We start from the raw sequence: 21,018 nt of genomic DNA, 5'->3' as shown, positions 1-21,018 counted from the left end.
ACGTGATTAATATTCATGAGCCCAGCAGCTCATTACTCCTTTATATTGTTAGTAGTAGTTAGTAGTTTTTTCCCCCTTTTTTTAGAGAAACACTGAACAACCAACAATATCTTAAGCACCAGCACCAGTCCTATGTTCAGTTAAAAAGCAAATATGCATTCTAATATGGTTACCAAATTTTAACTTCTTACTAAAGTACTATCATTAAATAAGGCTTGATTATCATCATATCCTTAGTAAAAAAAACTAATAGATTTAAAATGCATTTATTTTATACTAAATACAGTTCGTCTATTAACATATTTATTGACGTATTGCTTGAGACTTACTGATAAAAATATGTTTTATTGTCACTATTGATAAGGATTATATGATCTTTAAACAATATCAGCTTTTACATGCAAAATATTTAAAGTGTACCTTAAGTATACTTGTAATAGTTCCACTTTAGCACAATCAAATATACTTAAGTATATCTTTAGTTGGATTTCAGCACTACTTCCGCACAATTAAAGTGCATTAAGAACTAAATTAGTTGTTCCAATTAACAGACTTCAAATATGCCAGTTTAGTATACTAAAAGTAAAATTTCAGTGTGTTTTTATTGAGCACATAATATGTAAATGTATTTGTAGTATACTTAGCACGAAATACATGTTTTTAAAGACATTTTAGTATATTTACTTTTCACTAGAGATCATGTAATGTAGTTAAGAGTCCACTCAAATTCACAATCACAAATTGCAAAGAAGAATCTTAAATTCCCAACACTGCTGTTTACACAGTCTTAACAAATGTAACACTACAAGTATATTACCACATATTTTTGGCTCTAGAAGTAAAATTGCCAGTATTTCTTCTTCTTTCCAACTGCCCATTATATCTCAGCCATAGATCTCAAGACAGCAAACCACATCTCCGTACCTCTCCGATATCTATCTTTTGCATATAACACACACACACATACTATTTTCAATTTTTTTTGTGGGGGCATTCCATAGGTGTTTACTAGTATTACTATACTTGTGGGGACATTTGGTCCTCGCAACATAGTGAATACCAGTATACACACACACACACAACAAAAACGCAATACTACTGTACGCTAACCCATTTCAATATCATTGTTGTTTTATAGTCATAGACACACCTTGAGGTTTCCAACAATCTCAACTAGGGCCATGACAAAGAAAGAAAATTGCACATCGCACAGATATCCCACAGTGAGGAAGACGAATGGATTTTTCAACCAGTGCTCCTCTTGTATATATCTCCACTCATACATTTCCTGTGAATAATGCATGTAATAACATAAGAATCAATAGCATCTGACCACGAAGATGAACTCTCTATCGCTCGCTTTCTCTTTCTATCTCTTCTCTCAATTTCATTTGCTCCAGCTCAACCTTCCTTCCTCCATCCTTTCTCTGTACCTGCATATTCCAAGCAAAAGACTGGAAAGGTTTTGCCAACGCAGACCCCAAAGGGATAGTAAAACCTGAAATCGCTTACATTGTATGGTCCACAAGAGAAAAACATATTAAACACACTAAATAATGTTTTAATTAAACTCTAAACATGAAAATAAGTTTGCATGAGGGGTTGGATTTAAGGTTAGGGGACAGAAAATATCATTAGCTTAGTATAAAAACAACAGAATTCAATGGGAAGTCTCTGGCACGATAGAAAAACAAACTTGTGTATGTGTACGGCTGAGTGCTCCTTCAACTCCAATCCACCCCAAATGCTATCGGGTGTGAAGTGATGCCCATTACAAATACAAGATAGAAGGGCGAGCCAAGGACAGCATACACAAACACACATAAGAAGATCCACCAGTGAGACACTGGGGGGCAATCGAGGCCACAGGCATGTGAACTGATGCAATCTGAGGGCTAAAACTAGGGGTGTCTTGAAACACATAAGGGTAAACTTGATTGTCCTGGTTTTCTCTCGCACTCGATGCAACAGGGACACACTTGATGGGACTCTATTTAAAAGCTTGTGGATTTTGGATCAATGCAAGGCGTAGTTTTGTCCATACAAGATGTTGCTATTGGAAATATGTAAGAAATTATTGACAAACTGTAAACACCATGAACACAGTGGAACAAAAAAAATTTTAGTTGTGTGTGAGATGTATTTTTTTTGTCTAAATTTATGTTTCGAACAATGATCACTTTTGTGGTCAGCTTTGCAATCTTTAAACTGCTATTGCCTGAGCTTTTTGTGGCAATTTCTGAATGACAGCTAGCCCCGAGCTGAACTGAGAGACTCAGACCTCACAAAGTACTCGCTAGACCGCAGCAGTGCATTCCAGCCCGCTGAGATACCAATGACTTCATGCTCATCATATAATCACATCTAGTTAAGGTTATAAAGCAGACAGTTAATACTAATGATAGTTTCACAAGGTCAGACGTTAAATTTGAGACTGATAAAGTAAACCAATTTGGACTGCAGCCCACAACAGAATATTGACTTGAGGTTCCCCTCCTAGACATAATAATGTAACAGACAGTGGAATATAATTCAGAAATTTAGGAAACAGTTTCTGATTGAACTACTTGATTGAAACATGCTCTTTCAAAATGAAAACACTGAGCTTACTAAATGACTTACTACAAGAGAAAATAATAGTTGAATTTATAAAAATGACCTGGTTCAAAAGTTTACACCCCTTGATTCTTAATACTGTGTTTCTACCTGAATGTTTCACAGCTGTGTTTTTTTGTTTAGTGACAGTTGTTCATGAGTCCCTTGTTTGTCCTGAACAGTTAAACTGCTTGCTGTTCTTCAGAAAAAATTTTAATTGAATTTTAATTTTTTTTTTTTTAATTTTAAGATCAGGGTAAATTTAACTTATTTTATCCTCTGGGAAACATGTAACTATCTTGTTATAGCACTAGGGCAGTGCTAAAACAAAAACAAAAAATGATATTTAGGCAAAATAAGAAAAATTCATTTTGTTCAAAAGTTTTCACCCCCAGCTCTTAATACGTACATGTTTTTTCCTTCAGGAGCATCAGTGAGCATTTGAACCTTCTGTAATAGTTGCATATGAGTCCCTCAGTTGTCTAAAACCAAAGAATTTGTGGGATCTGAAGGATTTTTATGAAGAACAATGGGCAGTTTATTTTCTCTTGTGGACTATATGTAAACATCTTTTATGTGAAATATCTTATTCAGGTCAGTACTAAATAAACAATAACATTCATTGTATGATCGTTCTTATTTTAGTAAAATAATTAACATTTTTAATTTTTAACAGCAGTTGGCGCTCTAGGCTAGTTTTTATCTGCACACTCAAATGCTCACAAAGAAAAAGCACTTCTGCTTTTGGCTAAGTAATTTAAGTGATTAAATGTACTTTGCACCTCGGGTTTTATGCTTTTATAATGCAAGATTAATGTAAAGTAATGTAAACATCCTTGTAATTCGCTTCAATCTTTTCAAACTTTATGAATGATTATTTTAGGTTCAAGTGGTGTGTGTGTAGGAACTGGATGCAAGCAGTGTTCGGCTGTTTCTAAAGCATACAGTGCCATTTGCTGTTAAAAACTAAGCTTAAAATCAATTCAAAAGAGAATTGCAAAATTCGCAGAATCAATCCACAAATCGAGTTCAGTTCAAACAAGGTTTGATTTGTCATAGACACGAGCTGGTAACCGTATGTGCTCTGACATGATTGTGTGATTGTGTGGTCATTTCCCAGTGTTGCCTCGGTCTTCTTCTTCTCACTACTTACTGTACCGCTGCTTCTAATCTGTCCTATTAAATAAAACCAACCCAGGCTCATTGGAAATACGTGCCTCTATATACATTTCTGCAACACCGTAATAACGTACTTTACTGCACATCTCACAGCAGTTTCAAAGAGAAATGTCCAGATAGTGGTGCTAAAACACACGTTCAATACCTGAGCGTGGCACATTTTTATTATGTTGGTACAGGCACATATTGCGGTGTTTATATTACGCTGCTTGAGGTACGTATTGCGGCTGTTCAGAATTCAAATATCCGGGGAATGTTGCTAAAGTTTAATGCTGTATCGTACTGGAACTATCCCCTTCACCAAACTCAACCCTAAACCTAACCAATAGTGTTAACAAATGCAAAAGTGATATAAAAAGGCATTTGTTGATGCAACCGTGCTATTTCACCTTCTTTATGTGGATTTGAGCTGTTTTGTCGAACTGTAGTTTCACGGGGTTCGTACAGGAGCTCTTCATCACTCAAGTGTGACGCTGTATTGCAAGAGCTACCAAGTAAACCTACTAAATTAGAAAACTCATGCATATGAACCTGTATATGTGATGACAACTCTTCAACTGGAAATCGCAGTGATTCGTACATATAGATATGTTTTTTCAGCTTTCCAGAAATGTATATAGAGGCAAGTATTTACATGTTGTATTTAGTATTGTATTTATGTTGAATAAAACCTCAAAAGCCCAACAAACCAAAACCTAAAACAGTTTTTAAAGTAATTTTCTGATTTTAGATTAAGATGGTTTCAGATTTCAAATCAATTTTAAAGAGAAATATTATGCAAATTTGGTAATAAAACAGCATTTATGATGTCTTCGGTGTCATGATGACAAATGCAAACAACTTCAGAGTTCAAAAGTCTCTGTGTAACCCACACAAAACACTTAGCATGAAATTACTCCAGCAATAAGTCCAAAAAGCCCTAAAATGCTTCCAAGGAGACAATTACTTGAATAAATGGCTCAAAACCCTTGACACAAAGTATATAATCCCCAACTTTCAGCACAAAAGCACGTAGTCTTTGGTACAGAAAATACAGTCAAGAGAAAAACACACAAAGCCATGCTCTCTGAATACAAGTGACGTGAGAAAAGACACTTTCACACTTTCAAGTGAACAACAAAGCTTAATTGTCACCTTAAATTTCAATATTGTAGCTTTCACGTATGTTGCTTTCTCACCCGTCTGTCATTCTTCAGGATGAGTCTCTACCACTCACCCATCCATCCCAGCTTACTTTCACTCTCTCTATCTCCACAACGCTAAGCATCAGAGAGGACGCCTACCTAACAGTGGGTGGATAAGAGAACTCTCAGAGCCTCTGTGTGTGTGTTTTAGAGTAGCTACTAACCTCCAAAGCTGTGCGTTGATTCACATGCCATCTGTAACTCTTTTCAGGGCAATGCGGGTGGCTAGGCCTCTCTAGAGCCAATTGGAAGTCAGGGATTTTGGAGTATATTACGGTATCACATCACTAAAAATAAAATAACCTCATTGCGTCATCCATTAAAATGTAGGTCTCTTGAAGAGAAATAGCTAGACCAGGACAACAGACCTTAATGGTCTCATTTTTTTATTTATTATTTTTTTTTTTCCAGCAGCTGGAAGGTAGTGATTATGGAGACTGTGGTGAAAGATTCTAAATAATCAAAAATTCTCTCTCAAGAGGGTGTCATGTTTGGGCAACGGTGAGTAATTCAGCCTCTCAGTTGCAATTGACAATTTGAGGCATAACAAAAACTGTAATTGAATGCATGCTCATGCACTTTGTTTTCAGACATCCCTGCAATAGACTCTTATCCCTATGACACACAGTAGTTTTCAATTCAGTTCAATATGCCACATACTGCAAAGAAAAACTGCTATTTCCTCTTTGAAAACGCAAAACATTTCTCAAAAGCAGAATTGAGCTCACACCAATGCTCAGAAGTAACTACAATTCCAGTGAGAATGCAATGAGAGTGATTCTTTTGCTGAAAATGAACAGTTGTACAGTGGCAATTGTGTCTGTGAAAATGTGATTATTTAACCAGAACACCTCTTGCTTTCAAGTGTCATCACTGTAGTGACAGATGACACTCTGTTGCACAATGCTGTAATGAGACGAGCATTTTAATAGGTTTAGAAAAGATATACGCAAAACACAACCTATGATGTTTGAGCTGTATTTGAGCTTAATTAGGATCTTTGCTGTAATTTCTGCCTCTACCACCTCCCAGGCCTTTTCACAGCAAAACACAGGTGGTTTACAATTTTCATCTATTTTCACACCTGTGAAAGGGAGAAGCTGTGTATTGGAACTCACATTTGTTCATTTAAAAAGAAAAAAAAAAGCTTGTGAATACAAGCTTTTTTGCTGTCATGCATTAAGTGGCTTGATTCACATCTACAATAAGATTAAAGGATTAGTTCACTTCCAGAACTAAAATTTACAGCTCATTTACTCACCCATTGTTATCCAAGATGCTCATGTCTTTCTTTCTTCAGTCAGTAAGAAATTACGTTTCTTGAGGAAAACATTTCAGGAATTTTCAACTTCCAAAATGCAGTTTGAATGCAGCTTTAAACAATCCCAGCTGAGGAAGAAGGGTCTTATCTAGCAAAACGATATGTTATTTTCGATATGTTACTTTTTAACCTCAAATGCTCGTCTTGTCTAGCTCCGCATGAACTCTGTTTTTTCAGGTTCAAGACAGTTAAGGTATGTTGAAAAACTTCTTTCTCATTTTCTTCCCCAATATCAAAGTAGTCCTACATCGCTGCAAAAGTACCGACCCAGTGTTTACAAAGTGAACATGCAAAGAAGATCAAACACGCTTTACAAAAAAAAGGTAAAAAATTGATGTAGGACGATTTTGAAGTTGAAGAAGAAAATGAGATGGGAGTTTTTCGACATACCCTAACTGTATTGACTTGGATTACACAGACTACACATGCGCATCACAGAGACAAGACAAGCACTTAAGGTTAAAAAGTGTATAAATTGTCAATTTGTGTCAAAAATGACAGATTGTTTTGCTAGATAAGACCCTTCTTCCTAGTGATGCGAGAAACAAAACTTTTCAAAGCTTTGAATCAATTAAACCAGTTGCTTCGCAAATGATTCACTGCTTCGAAGCGCTCGAATCGCCAAGCTAAAACATGCGTAAAAACAGCACTTAAAAGCCCTTTGCAAATGTTTGAATTAAAGAATACATTAAATGCAATACAGATAATAAAATAACATTTCATATGAAGTGTCTGTATACTATGTGGTTTTTAAAATATTTTATATTCATTTGCAGGGTTTGTTTTGTTTGTTTTATTTAGAGCTCCTATATAGTTAACTATATAGACTATTAACTACTTCTCATCCTTTAAATTACACAAATCACTTGTTAAAAATGTCTACAAATTGATGAAACTGATCCGAGATCAGGTAAAAACCACTGTTCTAAACTCAATGAACTCGGATGATTTACGCGTTTACAAAGATCATTGCCCCCTCATGGCAAACCATTGAAATTTCGAAACGTTTCAAAACAGTTTTGACGTAATGAAGCCTCGTTTACTGAAATCACATGACTGGCAGTTTGATACGCACTCCGAACCACTGTTTCGAAAAAACAAATGATTCACAAAAATTTTGAAGTTCAAACTTGGGGGCACCATTGAAGCCCACAATACAGAGAGAATTCCTGAAATGTTTCCTCAAGAAACTTAATTTCTTTACGACTGAAGAAAGAAAGACATGAACATCTTGGATGACAAAGTGGTGAGTAAATTATCTGTAAATTTTTGTTCTAGAAGTGAACTAATCCTTTAAGATTAAGATAAAGATTAATATTTATAGGCAGACAGACAGACAGATAGATAGACAGTTTTAGGGCTAAGTATATTTTGCCTAGTTGTCTCTATGTCTATGTCTATAGCAACTCAAACCTTTTTGCACCTTCAATTGGCAGTTGCCCATAGGTCCAGTGTGAACAAGACATGCAGGATAAAGAATGACTTCCACTTAGTCACTCAAGTGAAGAGATAAAAGCATGACACTGCACTGAGGGACTTACAAAGCAATACAAATTTGCTAAAAAGATTATTTGTATCTAGGGAAACAAATTTGTCTGACATTTAATAAATGTCTAACGCACAGATTCTGTTAGTAATTAATACTCAATGTGGTTCTGGGAGTTGACCCAATTTGTATTTGTTTAGACAACATGACTGGATTGAAATTGCTGTTGACACTTAAACAAGCCCCAGCAGACTTTTAGGCTAAAGCTAAATTTATGCCCTCAAATATGGTATGACTAGGCAGGGTGAAACTGCACTCATAATGTCAGTATGGGTTAAAATCATACTTTCAAGTGATGTGCTTGCCATGTTAAACTATGACCTTGTCATGCTGCCCTCTCAGTGTTGACAAGCCACCTGTGCAATTCACCTGTTACCATGACCGTTCGCAAAGACCCCCCCCCATATCCGACAAGCAAGACAGAGCAGTTACTATAGGTATGAAACAAAGTCTCAGCTTTCAAGTTTTGTCATTTGTTAAAGTAATTCAGACAATAAATAGTTTTTGTGTGACAGATTGCATTAGGGTCTCAGTTCGAAGGGCACGTGAGCCGATCATCACTTCCTCTTTACTAGTTAGAGCACAAATTAAATATGAATGAACATCAGAAAGTATCTTGTTTCAACCACGGGAAGACGTCAATACACAAGTTCAAGTCCACCGACATTAATCTTCTGTCTTGTCTGGTTTGTTTGGTGGACAAAATGGCAGATTCAGTGTTATGATTGGTCAGATCACCTGTCAGTCAAACTCCTGGCGAAAGGTGAATTAAATATACGTTGACCTGTGTCAGGAAAGGAGACATTTTGACTGACTTTACATCAGTTAAGTATATTTCTGAATAGAAACATATTCTTTAAGAACTGTATTCCCACCCCCCACCCCCCTATTTATTTACTTTTAATATTGTTTATTCACAGCTCATCTTATTGTCACATTAAGAATGAATGTATTTGGGGCAAAAATTGTTGAGGTCAATAGTTTACAGGTATAGTTCACCCAAAAGTGAAAACTGTTATCATTTGTGTTTTACATAAGAAAGTAAGTCATACAGGTTTGAAACAACATGAGGTTTAGTAAAGGATAAAGAATTTTAATTTTGGGGTGAACTTTTGACCTCTACCCTATCAGCCCACAAATAAATTTGTTCATAATGCAGCAACAAGGATGAGCTATGAATCTTATAAAAACACAGACAGGATTTTCAGTTGCCTTTATTGCATAGTTTATTTCACTAATGAGTTTAAACCTCCTCTATGCAAAAATTAAACAAATGCTAAAATGTCATACAAATCTAACAACGATCATCTACAATTTATGCAAACCTCATTTTGAGCCTGTTTAAAGTGAGTTAGCCCAAAACTCATTATTACCTTGTGGCAATTATCACCATCTATTCAGAATGTTTCAAAATTAAACTTTAACAAGAGCTTCTCTAATTCACTGAATTACTCAGAAGAGCTAATGATAAAATTGCCATTCGGCTTTCCTTGCCTCTAATTGGGCTCATTTAAAAGCCTGACAGTATCTCCACAGTGGCTTTAATGTGGAGCACCTTTAAAGCACACTTCATTTGCTGCTATTGCAAAGACCTTGTGCATTTAAATTTGCCTTGCGTATCCATTAATAAAACACCTTTAAAACACAAAACATCATTATATAACACTAATGGAGTAAGTATTTAAAATAATTACTTTGGTTTTTGACAGGTAGGCTACAATCCAAATCAGCTTCTCATTTTCTCTCTAAGGGTTTTTTTCTCTCATCTGTTTGTGTATTTCTCTATACGTCTTAAATTTTGAGTGACAGATCTCCAAACCTATCAATCACAGTAGCACTCAGCCGTATCTGAGACACATAGACTCATTATAAAGTACACCTGTGGCCCAAAGTCATTCAGATGGAAAAAGTCATTATGTTCCTCAAATACTGCTCCAAGTCTGCACCAAACTTTTTGCTCAGTCAGCGCAAGAATACTGCAGACGAATGAATTTGTGCTCGCTCTTTAAAATATGATTCCCATTGTATCATGTGACATTGGTTTTATTATGCACATTGAAAGCACGAAAGAGAACAGTGATACTTATTCTGCCCGAACGAAGAGCAAAGTTTCCTTGTGCTATAAAAAAATGTCTCATAAAAGCCATTTATTTAGGTTCTCTACCTCTCTACCTGTTTTCAAAGAACTTATGTACTCAGTGTGATACTAACTGCAATGTTTTGTCTGCAGGTAGCAGAAATAAAATTCTGGATGATAAAAATAAACAAATAATTAAATTAGAAGTCAAAAGTTTGAAATAATACAATTTTTTAATGTTTTGAAAGAATTCTCAGTCACACTTTATTTTAAGGTCCAGTTCTTGCTATTAACAAACCACTGACTACAGCTTTTGCCTCAATAAATTCCTAATTTGCTGCCTATTAATAGTTAGTAAGGCAGTTGTTTGGTTTAGGTCTTGGGTAGGATTAGGGATGTAGAATATGGTCATGCAGAATAGGTGCTTTATAAATACTAATAAACAGCCAATATGTTAATAATAGGCATGCTAATAAGTAACTAGTTAATAGTGATAATTGTTCCCTTTACTAAAGTGTTACTGAATTATCTTATGCATACCAAGGCTGCATTTATTTGAATAGTGTAGTCTTTAGTGTAAAGGTCGACCAATATGTGTTTTTCAGGGCTGATGCCGATACTCCTTATTACAGATCAAGTAGACAGACAACAGATATTTTGAACCAATGTCTGGTGTAAAAATGAAAATTAATGGCAAAATTAAGAATAACAAGGGCTTTTACAAAAGTTTTCTGTAAAAGCTTTTGAATCATTTTATCACAAATCGGTTTTGAAAAAGACCAATATCGATGACCATAAAAATACTTAATATCGGCACTGATAATCAGTCAGGCTGATCATCGGTTGAGCCCTGCTTTAGTGTCACATGGTCCTTCAGAAATCATTCTTTTGAGATTTGGAAAAGATTACATTTAACAGTGCTATTAAATTATTTTTTAAAAGGTTAACTTCAAGACAGAGTTAACTGATGACAAAGGTCATTTAAATGTAAAAATAGAGGAAGGTGAGCATGGATAATTAAAACTGAAGCGGTAAATCAAAAAGCTCAAGCATCATCTGATAACCATTAAGATGCTGAAATGGTTTCTAATAAAAGTTTAGCAAAGTTAAATGGATTTTTGAAAGTAAAATGACCTTATCATAGGAGCCTAGGGCTGGGCGATTATTCCAATTTTATTGATTAATTCAAATTTAATGTTTGCCACGATTTTATTTTTATTTAGAAATAGAGTGCAACAGTCAAACATGTCCATGTTTAAACAGAAAAAACAATGGAAACGCAGCACACATAAAAAAAACACATAAAAAACCTGTGAAGAACTACTACTCTATGTCTGATATTTCATGTTTGCATCATGATGACAGGCTGAAAGCTGCTGTTAATTGTTTTTACAGAACACTTATAGTTAGTTATAGTCTACTGGTGTTATACCTTCAGTCATTTTGAATTTGAATTACCTTGACTTCTGAGATTTTATTTATTTTATTTCTTAACATATACACTGTAAACCCTAATGCTGTCTTTACTTATACAATCAAGTAATGTTGACTAAACATTACTTAAAATTTTGCATTTTGGACCTATTACTTAAAAATATGAGTTAATTTAACTTATTTACTATCAAAATGCATAAACTTAAGATTTCAAGTGTTGTGAGCTCAAAATCATGATTAATCATTTGAAAAAAAAATCATTTTAAAAAGTCATCTTGAATGTTGAATTTTCAATACAACTGAAATATTTGAGAGAACATCACATAAGCTGACTTCATAAATTAATGTTGATTTTCCTGAAATTTTTTTTTTTAAATACTCACCATTATAGTGAATAGTGTTACTTTTGGTTGGGCACTTGGAACTTTGTTTATATTACTATATTTTCTTTCTGTTGTTGCAACAATGCAGCATGAAATCTGAGTTCTTTGATTTCAAAGAAAGAAAAGTAATAAATAGATTGCTTTTAGAAAGTGATCTATATTCTAATTAAATAATTAGGTTTTTTAGGTAATTAGGTAATTAAATCATGAGTTTTTTTATGCTGATTAATGATTTTACAATTTTACTGATTTTCTTTTTTTATAAACACTATAAGAAGCTTTTAACTGCGTTAATATAATCTTTTAATATTTGGGGTAATGTGCGTGAGTCACACACAGACTTCAACATTCAGCATGTGAATCACAACAATGGTAACAACTCAATTTTATTTATTTTTATTAACTATCAATAACCATTTTATGAGCTTTTTTTGTTTGTTTTTTGTTGTGCTACTACTGACATGACTTGCAGTCAAATATAAGAACATTGTTTAACAGTTTTAAGTTACATTTTCATGTTGAGTTAACTTAAATATATAAGTACACTTAAAAAAATGAATACCAAGTGAACACAATCGTTTAAGTACATTAAATAAGTGCTAAGTTTGTTGAACTGAATGATTTAAGTCTACAAAACCGCCAAGTTAAATAAACTTAAATATGCAAGTTTTGGAAGATTCCATTACTCAATTAATTTGAGGCAACGAGTTTACTCAATCAATTTAGTCCAATTAACTTATTAGGGTTTTCAGTGTAATATGTATAAGACAAGTTTGTAAAGATGTAGTGGTAGTTGCATCTTTTCTTCAAAAATATTTAACAAGTGATTTTACATCATAAAGAATTTAACATTAATAAAGAGTTTACCTGAATCATGTTGTAGTTACATTTTCAAGTTGACTAGTTAAAAATCTTTAAAAAAATTGGGAATCAGTCAAACGTTCTAAAAAAAGTGAGATTTAATTTTTTTGCCATAATCGCCCAACCCTACAGGAGCCGTTTGCAATTTCTGGATTGTCTCAACTGCTAACAGTTAAAAAAAAAACAAAAAAAAAACACGACCAAACGGTCACGAAGAAAACAATGAAAAATAGAGGTTGCCCATTAGATAATGCACATACACAAGCGGGAATGACCTGAGTGTAAATGGACCTGCATCTCTACAGCACACTTACAGTAACTACACTTAAACTTTCACTTGCCCTCAGTAGTTTCAACACCACTAATGTTGGTCTCACTTTCACTGATTTATACAAGCTGGAGAACAATAGTGAGTGTATATAAAATGGCCTTTTAAACAGTAGATTGTTTTCCAGGGATTAGTTCTAGGGTTTAACGTGGCAAAAACACACAGTACTTCATGCTTTCTGGTAGAGTCACCTTCCTTAATCCTCGATTCTTAGCATATAAGCGGTTACTGGTCATAAATTCACGTTTTATTTATCTAATCCTCTGGCCTCTCTCCCAACGTCTCTTATCAGCTTCTCTCACCTCACTCCATCCCCTCTGCACTGCTTTAAAATGAGGCAATCTTGCAGCTATCCATTCTCAGCTCTTCTGATTGATTTGACATGTAAATAATTTAGCATTTGAATAACTTCTCAAATTCATTTATTAATCTGCCTCCTCTCTCCCTCCTGTCTTCCATCCATCCCTTCTTTTTCCCTCCCCCGTATGTTGTGCAGAGGAATTGATCTGTGTTCGCTAGATTGAGTTTAGATGCAGTGTAAATAATTCATGCGCTGGATTACTGTTACCGTGGGCCTGGATCTTTAGTGTGGAACCTGCAATACGCGTCTTTTTCTCCCTCCTTCGCTTTTCGAATCTTTCACTCAATCTGTCAGTTTATTGGTCTTTCAAAAACGGTGTGTGAAACTATCGCCATTAGCAACCCTAATAGCTTCCGCCCCCGTGCAGTCATCGCCTGACAGACTGTTTGTGTGCGTCTGCGTGCTAAAGTCCTCAAGATGCGAGATGTGGTTTCAGACTGGTAAATCTTGAGAAGGTGAACTGTCTCTTGCTCTTTTTCCCCTCCTTTAATCTCTATCTCTCGGCTGTAATTAGTTCAGTGATTAACCTTGACATTCCTGATCACATCATTCCGCCTTAATGATGCTATTACCACTCTGTGTTAAATCATCTCAAACATCCACATCCCCATATACCACACACATAAGCATAAACATATACAAACACAGAGCAGAAGAGCAAAGAGATGCTAAATAATATCATTAATCAACATGCTAATGCACTAAAGCCAATTTAGTGTATGACTTCAGAAATTTACACACTTGCCTTGCTGCCTATGTTCACTTATTTCAGGACAGGACCTTTATAAGCAAGAATAATTAAGTTATTTTCTCAAGTTCTCTGCTCTTTTGGACATTCAATTGATTCCAAATGTCTGACTTAAAAACACCCAATCAATTGACAGGTCCAGGCTCATTAGGAAATCAAGTACAAGAAGCCAAAGTGAGCAGTATACACACTATTTACAATAGCACTAAGTGCTGTATTCATATAAAAGAGCTTTATTCAGATATGTAAAGTTATTCAGTATCTAAACGGACAAATGAGTGTTCTACCAACAACCACGCAAGTCAAAGTTTTTACTAGTTACATGAATTTACAAGATTCACTTTTCTAGCAAGGCTGCAGTTCTCTACTGTATATTTCATTAGACTGCACTCCACAAAACTGCATAAAAGACATTTTTGAACTAAGTTAAAAGAAAAATCAAGGCAACATGATGCAACGAGTTCTCTCAAAAACACTACTTTCTTTAGCCACTCTGAATTTGTTCATTCACTAAATGCACAAAATGTCTCGTTCAGCCAAAAAATCTTGTCAAGGCAACCAAGTACTTGTTTTTCAATATGAAGTGAACTCTGCAATCTCTGGCTCTGAAGAGTGAACAAGAGTGAACAAAGCAAGATACAAAAATAGGTCAATAGTTTTACAAAGACATACACAGACACACACATCTAAATCACAATGTCAATCTACACTAATAAGTAACTCCTAGCACTGCCAAACAACAAATAAATAACAGTGATGACAAAACACCCACATAAAGTCAACAAACAGCACAACATTGCTAGCATAACACTATTGCATGATTTATTCATGGCACAAAATTGATTACCCAGACTTTACTTGGATAGTAAGGAGAACATTTGAGGGAAATATTGTTGGTCTGTTTAATATTTCTTACTATTTGTGGCTCGAACAGTCCTAAAAACTGCATTAAAAACAAGTCTCTTTTATTTTTGCTTAGTGAAATTTAAATTCATAATAATGTAGAAAGAGTATGAGATTGCAATCACTGAAGTGAAAACAGCTTGAAAATAAAACTGAAATGGAATTTTTACACTGCGCTAGGTAACTCTGAGCAAAGCAGAAAGCTTCACGTCTGTTATTCTAAAAGAAGGATGGCGCAGTTTTTTTTTTTTACTCTGGTTTACTGAACAATGATCCAAAGCAGAAAACAGTGAATTGTGAAGAAATGTAACAGTGACCTCACTGTTTTCGCAACAATCAACCAATCATTAAATATTCATGCATCATGTACAGTCAGAGAAACTATCATGTGGCATCACCGTATTTAGTTAACATCTACAAGAAAAATTTAAATGTCAGATGGTGACAAACGAAACCAGTTAACCAGAGATTATATAGTTTGTTTTTACATTTCAGGTGGCTTTAGGTTCATAGGACATAGATTCATAGATGGACAAACATTTTTTTAAACCAGCTACGTGCTGTATTCAGTGTCTCTAAATTAATAAATACACATATAAAATGTTTACAAATATACAGTGTGAAATCTTTACTACTCAGGATTCAGAGTTAACAAGTTAACATTAACAAGATGACCCAGGATTATGTTTAAACATGGTTTAGAATAGCAATGGGTTAACAGTTTCAAGAAAAGCCCAATAGACTGTATTTTGGCGGTATTTAGCCACTTATAAATGTAAACGTGTTTAAATGTTATTTATCAGAAATGCAAAAGTAACTTATAGCACAATAATTACAAGGAAAGACCACCTGAAAAAACCTGAAGCAACAGGTTGCCCCCCCCCCCCCTTTCTTCCTCTCACTCTTTCTAAGAAGATTAGCACTTTTGTTGTTCATGAATGATTCAGTCACTGTGCTGTATTAATTAGTTTCCTATCATTACTGTTCAGGAGAACTTCTTAGCCACAAATCAAAGTGTACTCTGGGTGAGTGTGTATGTGTGTGTATTTATGTGTTCATTCAATCAGTCTACGCAGAAGAAAAAAAAAACATCAGTGGCGCACTGATGAGAATTCTCCATGCATTAGCAAGAACAGCCGTCTTTGATGAGTTTAATATATAATCAGAGTATGGAGAAACAGAAGCATATCTATAGTACATATTACAAGAGAAATTAGATGTGTACATCCCAAAAAGCAGACTTATAAGTATACACTGTATAGTGCACTCTAAAAGTTTGGAAATGCATCAGCATATTTTTTATTACACAATTATGAAAGCCAGTCAACTGTGATGCCTGATTATTCAAATTTCTTTTTTGATCATTATTGAGGAAACATGCCTGTACTGTCTGATTAAATGTGATTTTGCCAATTAAATTTGGACACAACATTCCCATCAGAACACATTTTGGAGTTTGCACAGTTTGTGTTGTACCTAGTCAACTCAAAGTCCTCACAAAATGATTAAGAATTTATGCTGAAATTCTTCAAACCCCACTTCTCTTGGAATGTTTCCAAACTTTGAAAGGCACTGTATATGGTGAGGTAAATATTAAGAACATACAGAGATTTTGAGCTTAATCTACAATAGAAAACATAACTGCAAAAAAAAAAAAAAAGCAAGCCACTTACATAGTTTCTCATCTGCGTAATAAGTGCACTTCAACACACTTAACCTATAACCATGATTTATAACAGCCTAAATGTATGAAAATCGCACTATAGATGTTTATGATTACTCTACACAGCATAGGGTACCATTTTATAATTTTATCAGCGAGTGAACATTGGCTAATGGCTTGAGGCTATTGTCAGATATGGTGCTGAATGCGTAGCAGGAAGTGGATGGGAAGGAGGAGTGAATACAGGTACTAACGCAGCACTCCATTACGGTGCAAGGGCACAATACTCTGCACAGCATGGCCAAGGCAAATCTCTATTCTTCACTGAAGTCCTCTTAGTGATGCGTGTATAGCTCACGGTCCCTTTAGTGTATATATACAGTATGCGTGAGAACGCAATAACATGGGGAAGGATAAATGAGAACGTGAGAAGAGGTGCGAGGGAAAGGCAGGACAGGGAAAATAAAAGAAAGAAAATGATCATGCCCCCCTAGGCCTCTATTGACAAAAATGTCAGTGTTTGACCTGATGGAGGGAAAAGAAGTAAGAGACTGACTGACAGGGTGAGGCAGGGTAAAAGACAGATGGTGAGAGAGGGAGAAAGAGAGCAGAGGAGAAAATGATAGACAAGAGGAGAATAAGAAAATGAGACAGGGAATAGAAGAAAAAAAAACTAAAATATTCACAAGGACACATACAGAGAAAATACTTTGCCATACACATACACAGTTAAAGGATGTTAGGCAAATTCAAGAGAGGTTACTGTTTAAGTTCATGCATAAACAGGGAATTTGTTTCAACAGCAAGCCATGCTGTAGAATGCTAATTTAATGTAAAATGAAACACAATCAAATGCATGTGTGTGTTTGCCTTACAGCGTATCCTAAAGCTAACAGGAATCCCCAGAACTCCCTTCCGGTCCAACCTGACATCCCTCTCTTGATGTCTCCGTCTCCTCCCTTCTTCCCGTTCAGGGAGAAAGCATTAGTCATTCATAGTTCAATCTGTGAATGGGTGGTGTGATTTGTCACTGCACTTCATTTTTGGCTGTATTTCTAGCGTACCATTGTAAAATGCTCTCTTCATTACAGTTGGACAGTACATCCTGTAATGTTTGTAAATCTGCTCATGCTGTTTATGGCCGGCGTATTATTCATTTGAGGTTCATTATTGGTCTGTCTAGTCTGCATGGTGCAGTTATATTGCACATTTGCTGATCATTAGTTCAGGGGTTTCAAACCGTTCCTGGAGCCTCCCCAGCACTGCACATTTTCAAGAGAGACATTCAAAATGTACAGTGCAAGAATGGTGTAAAAACTCTTGCTCTTGCTATATCTATCGGTCTAACAATCTCATTAGGAATAGGATTATCCTGGTATAAACTGTAGCCAATTAAATATTCAATTCAGACTTTCACCTAAAGGGGGAGACCAGGGTAAATTGTCACTGTGCCATATAATGTAGTACCTATGAGCCTATAAAACAAAAGCCAAATATTTTTATTCATTTATTTATTAGCAGCAAACAAAATGTTAGTTCACAAATTATACAGACTGGAATAATTCCGTCCTCCAAATACAGATTCAACAGGTTCTGTCCATGGTCCTGAATTTGACTCATGGCGTAGGATTGTTGCTGTCCATGGTCCTGATTTTTCTTAAAAAGACAGGCATGTGTATATACTGTAAGCATGTGCTAGAGAGCTTGTTTAGAGATTTTACTTATTTTTTATTTTCTTTAAGTTTGTCAATTTAGGACAGCATGAACGTGCAGTGGAAACATGGGCTATTAATCATAAAATGCTCTCTGTAATGTTCTTGTAACTAACCTTCTCAGCTAAAACAAACAAAACACACCAATTTCCAAAGGAACAGTCACTTACAGTCAATAGTTTAAAATGCATTTGTGGAGCCCGGTATGGACTTCTGTCAGCAAAAAATGGACTCAATCAATTCCACTCCACCACTGCAGTTGTGTGTGTGTGCTGAGAAAATCCTGGGAACTTCTTTATTGATTAAAAACTCAAATCTCTGCCAAATTCAAATGTCAAAAGTTTAAAAATAGATCCCAATTTTGTTGGCATTGAAGTTGATGTATATTCTTAGATGTATTCTGTTACTTCCGCTCAACATCCAAGCCTAACCATCAGAATTGCATGAACTGACCTAGACGCTGTTCCTGATCAGATGCTGCTCATGCAGGCACCATTACATAGAAACAAACTAAAGACGCTACCTGAATCGAAAGACTTCATTGAAACCTTCATTCAATGTAGAAAAACAACACTCATTTAGCTTTTTTCCTATACTCTCTTTAATCAAATACAGGGGAGAACGGGATAACCTTCAACCTTCTTGGTCTAGTCCTAAAAATAACAGATATACACAAAGTATGAATAAACAAAGATATGAATGGAGATAGAGACGAGGAAAAAAACACAAGTTCAATACTTACTGCACTGTCTACTCTCTCTCCCCCTACAGTCTGTGTAGTTGATTGTGTGATGGTGTGGGTGTGTACTCAAGCCTTGAGTATTTATCGAGCTATGTGCTGGTTTTGATATTGCTTTTGATAGCTTGTTTTGTTTTTCACAGTAAATGAATGTTGTGTGCCCATTTTATGGGTTTTCTACCCACGTCACTGACAAAAAGCCAGATTATAAATCACTGCTGTCCATTAAAACATGCATTCACCATATACCAGTTTTATACACTTTTAACACACACATGCATTTGCACCATTCTCTCTAACCTTGGCTGAGATTTGGGAAGACCGCTTAAGTGCCTCTGTGGGTTATCCACACTTTATCTTAAAAAAAAACATACACACAATATATATGGTGTAGTACAGTCAGTCCCAACACAACATCATCAATGGCACAAACAAAAATTTCATTCATTAATTAAATATTAAAATTCCTCTCACTCCTTTCCCACTATACCACCCCAGCACTTAGTGCCAAATCCAGAGACCAGCTGCATTTCGCATGACTGGCGCCCTTTTTTTCGGCTACCGCATAAACGCGAAACAAAATAGCCACTTTCTGCCGCGCTCATGATCTACGGGCGCGCTTATGCGGAGTGACAGGAACAAGCCGCACTCAACTCATTGTGCTATTCGCTGCTCTCTCTGTACCCACACACACACAGATGAGTAGCTATTGTGTCTCATCCTAAACTACATTCAGTACATTTTGAAGTGTAAGCGAGTGGGAGACGCACCTGATTTTTGCCCCGCTGTCCGTCTTCGAGTTCCGGTGAGCTGTTCATGATTCCCCATCGATCATTGAGCATTCCCGGAGAAGAACCAACCTTAAATCGCCTGTCAGTTACAGGCGGTGGGGGGAGAAAGACAAGACACTTTGTCGTTCAGTCGTTTCCCCGATCAGTTATTCCATTGAAATAGAAAAATAACCTTTCTGAGGGGAAAGAAGAAAAGGATAGTGAGGAGAGTGCGCGAATCGAGAAGACACTGATCTAGCCTCTACTCCGGGACCACACTGACTAATTCTGGTCTAAAAGGGGCGGCGAAGACTCTCGCACCACACACATCGTAATATCATACGTACTTGATAAAGAAAATAATAATAAATAAATAAAACTCCTCAAATTTCCATAAGCAGTTCTTCAGACTCTTTTTCGTTCCTCCTGGAGCGTTGAATAAAGTCTTCAGATATTCCACACTAGGTGACAACAGGAAAAAATGACGGGAAAACGGCGCAAATCAAGTTGACTTACGCGCGTAAATCCAAGCCAACGCCACTCAAAAGACAAAATTCTGACGTTGCGTCAACAAAATAAAAATAAAAACGGCCGTTCAGTCCCGAAGAGTCATTTAAAAGTGATACAACTTTGTATTCCTGAGCCGTTAGCGGGACGGACAGAGTGTGGCGGTAAAGATGCTCCTTCAAGCGCAGAGCGTGCGGGTGGTTCGAACGGGAACTAGTTGGCTGTGATTTGAGGAGGGAATTCAATCCGTGTCCCAGGGTGTCCTAGTTTACCGGACAGAGGGCGAGAGATGTCTCATCTTGACAAGACAAACGCGGCAGGGCACACTGACGGGGTTTCTTCTCGTGAGCCAAGCTCCCCGCTCTCGTCCAGCGTCAGAAGCTGTCCGTTAAGCGCGCTCCCTGTGCGCGCTCAGCTTCGCTCCCAGACACCGTCGGCACTGCTATGACTTTTCCACACCCCTCGTCTAGTTTAAGAAACTCCCACTTCGCTCTAAACAGCCCAACATGCAATAAAAAGACCCGTCGCGAAAGATTGGGTGAGCTATGGAAGTCAAATTGAATTCGAGGACGGAAGTTGTTTTTAAATGATTAGTTCATTTAATTGTATAAGCCTCATCAAAATGATATTTGAGGCGCTCAGTTTAAGCCAACCGAAACGGTTACAATCGGTGCACAGATGTTTTTGTCATGTTATCTATTAGACAT

General features: G+C 36.1%; 1 protein-coding gene across 2 annotated transcripts in view; it reads right to left on the bottom strand.

Annotated features, from left to right (window-relative positions):
- Positions 1–20,732, bottom strand: part of fibcd1b (fibrinogen C domain containing 1b) — an 84,905-nt gene extending 64,173 nt beyond the window's left edge. For both annotated transcript variants that reach the window (XM_051110994.1, XM_051110995.1), the window contains exon 1: positions 19,805–20,732. In XM_051110994.1, coding sequence (XP_050966951.1) covers positions 19,805–19,876 — 72 coding nt within the window. In that variant the 5' untranslated portion in view covers positions 19,877–20,732. The remainder of the gene's footprint in view (positions 1–19,804) is intronic.
- Positions 20,733–21,018: the final 286 nt, after the last annotated feature.

Source organism: Labeo rohita, chromosome 5 (assembly GCF_022985175.1).
Source record: "Labeo rohita strain BAU-BD-2019 chromosome 5, IGBB_LRoh.1.0, whole genome shotgun sequence".
In the NCBI taxonomy this organism is placed as follows: Eukaryota; Metazoa; Chordata; class Actinopteri; order Cypriniformes; family Cyprinidae; genus Labeo; species Labeo rohita.
Note: the sequence above shows the minus strand (reverse complement) of the source record. Positions and strands in the feature narration are given on the sequence as shown.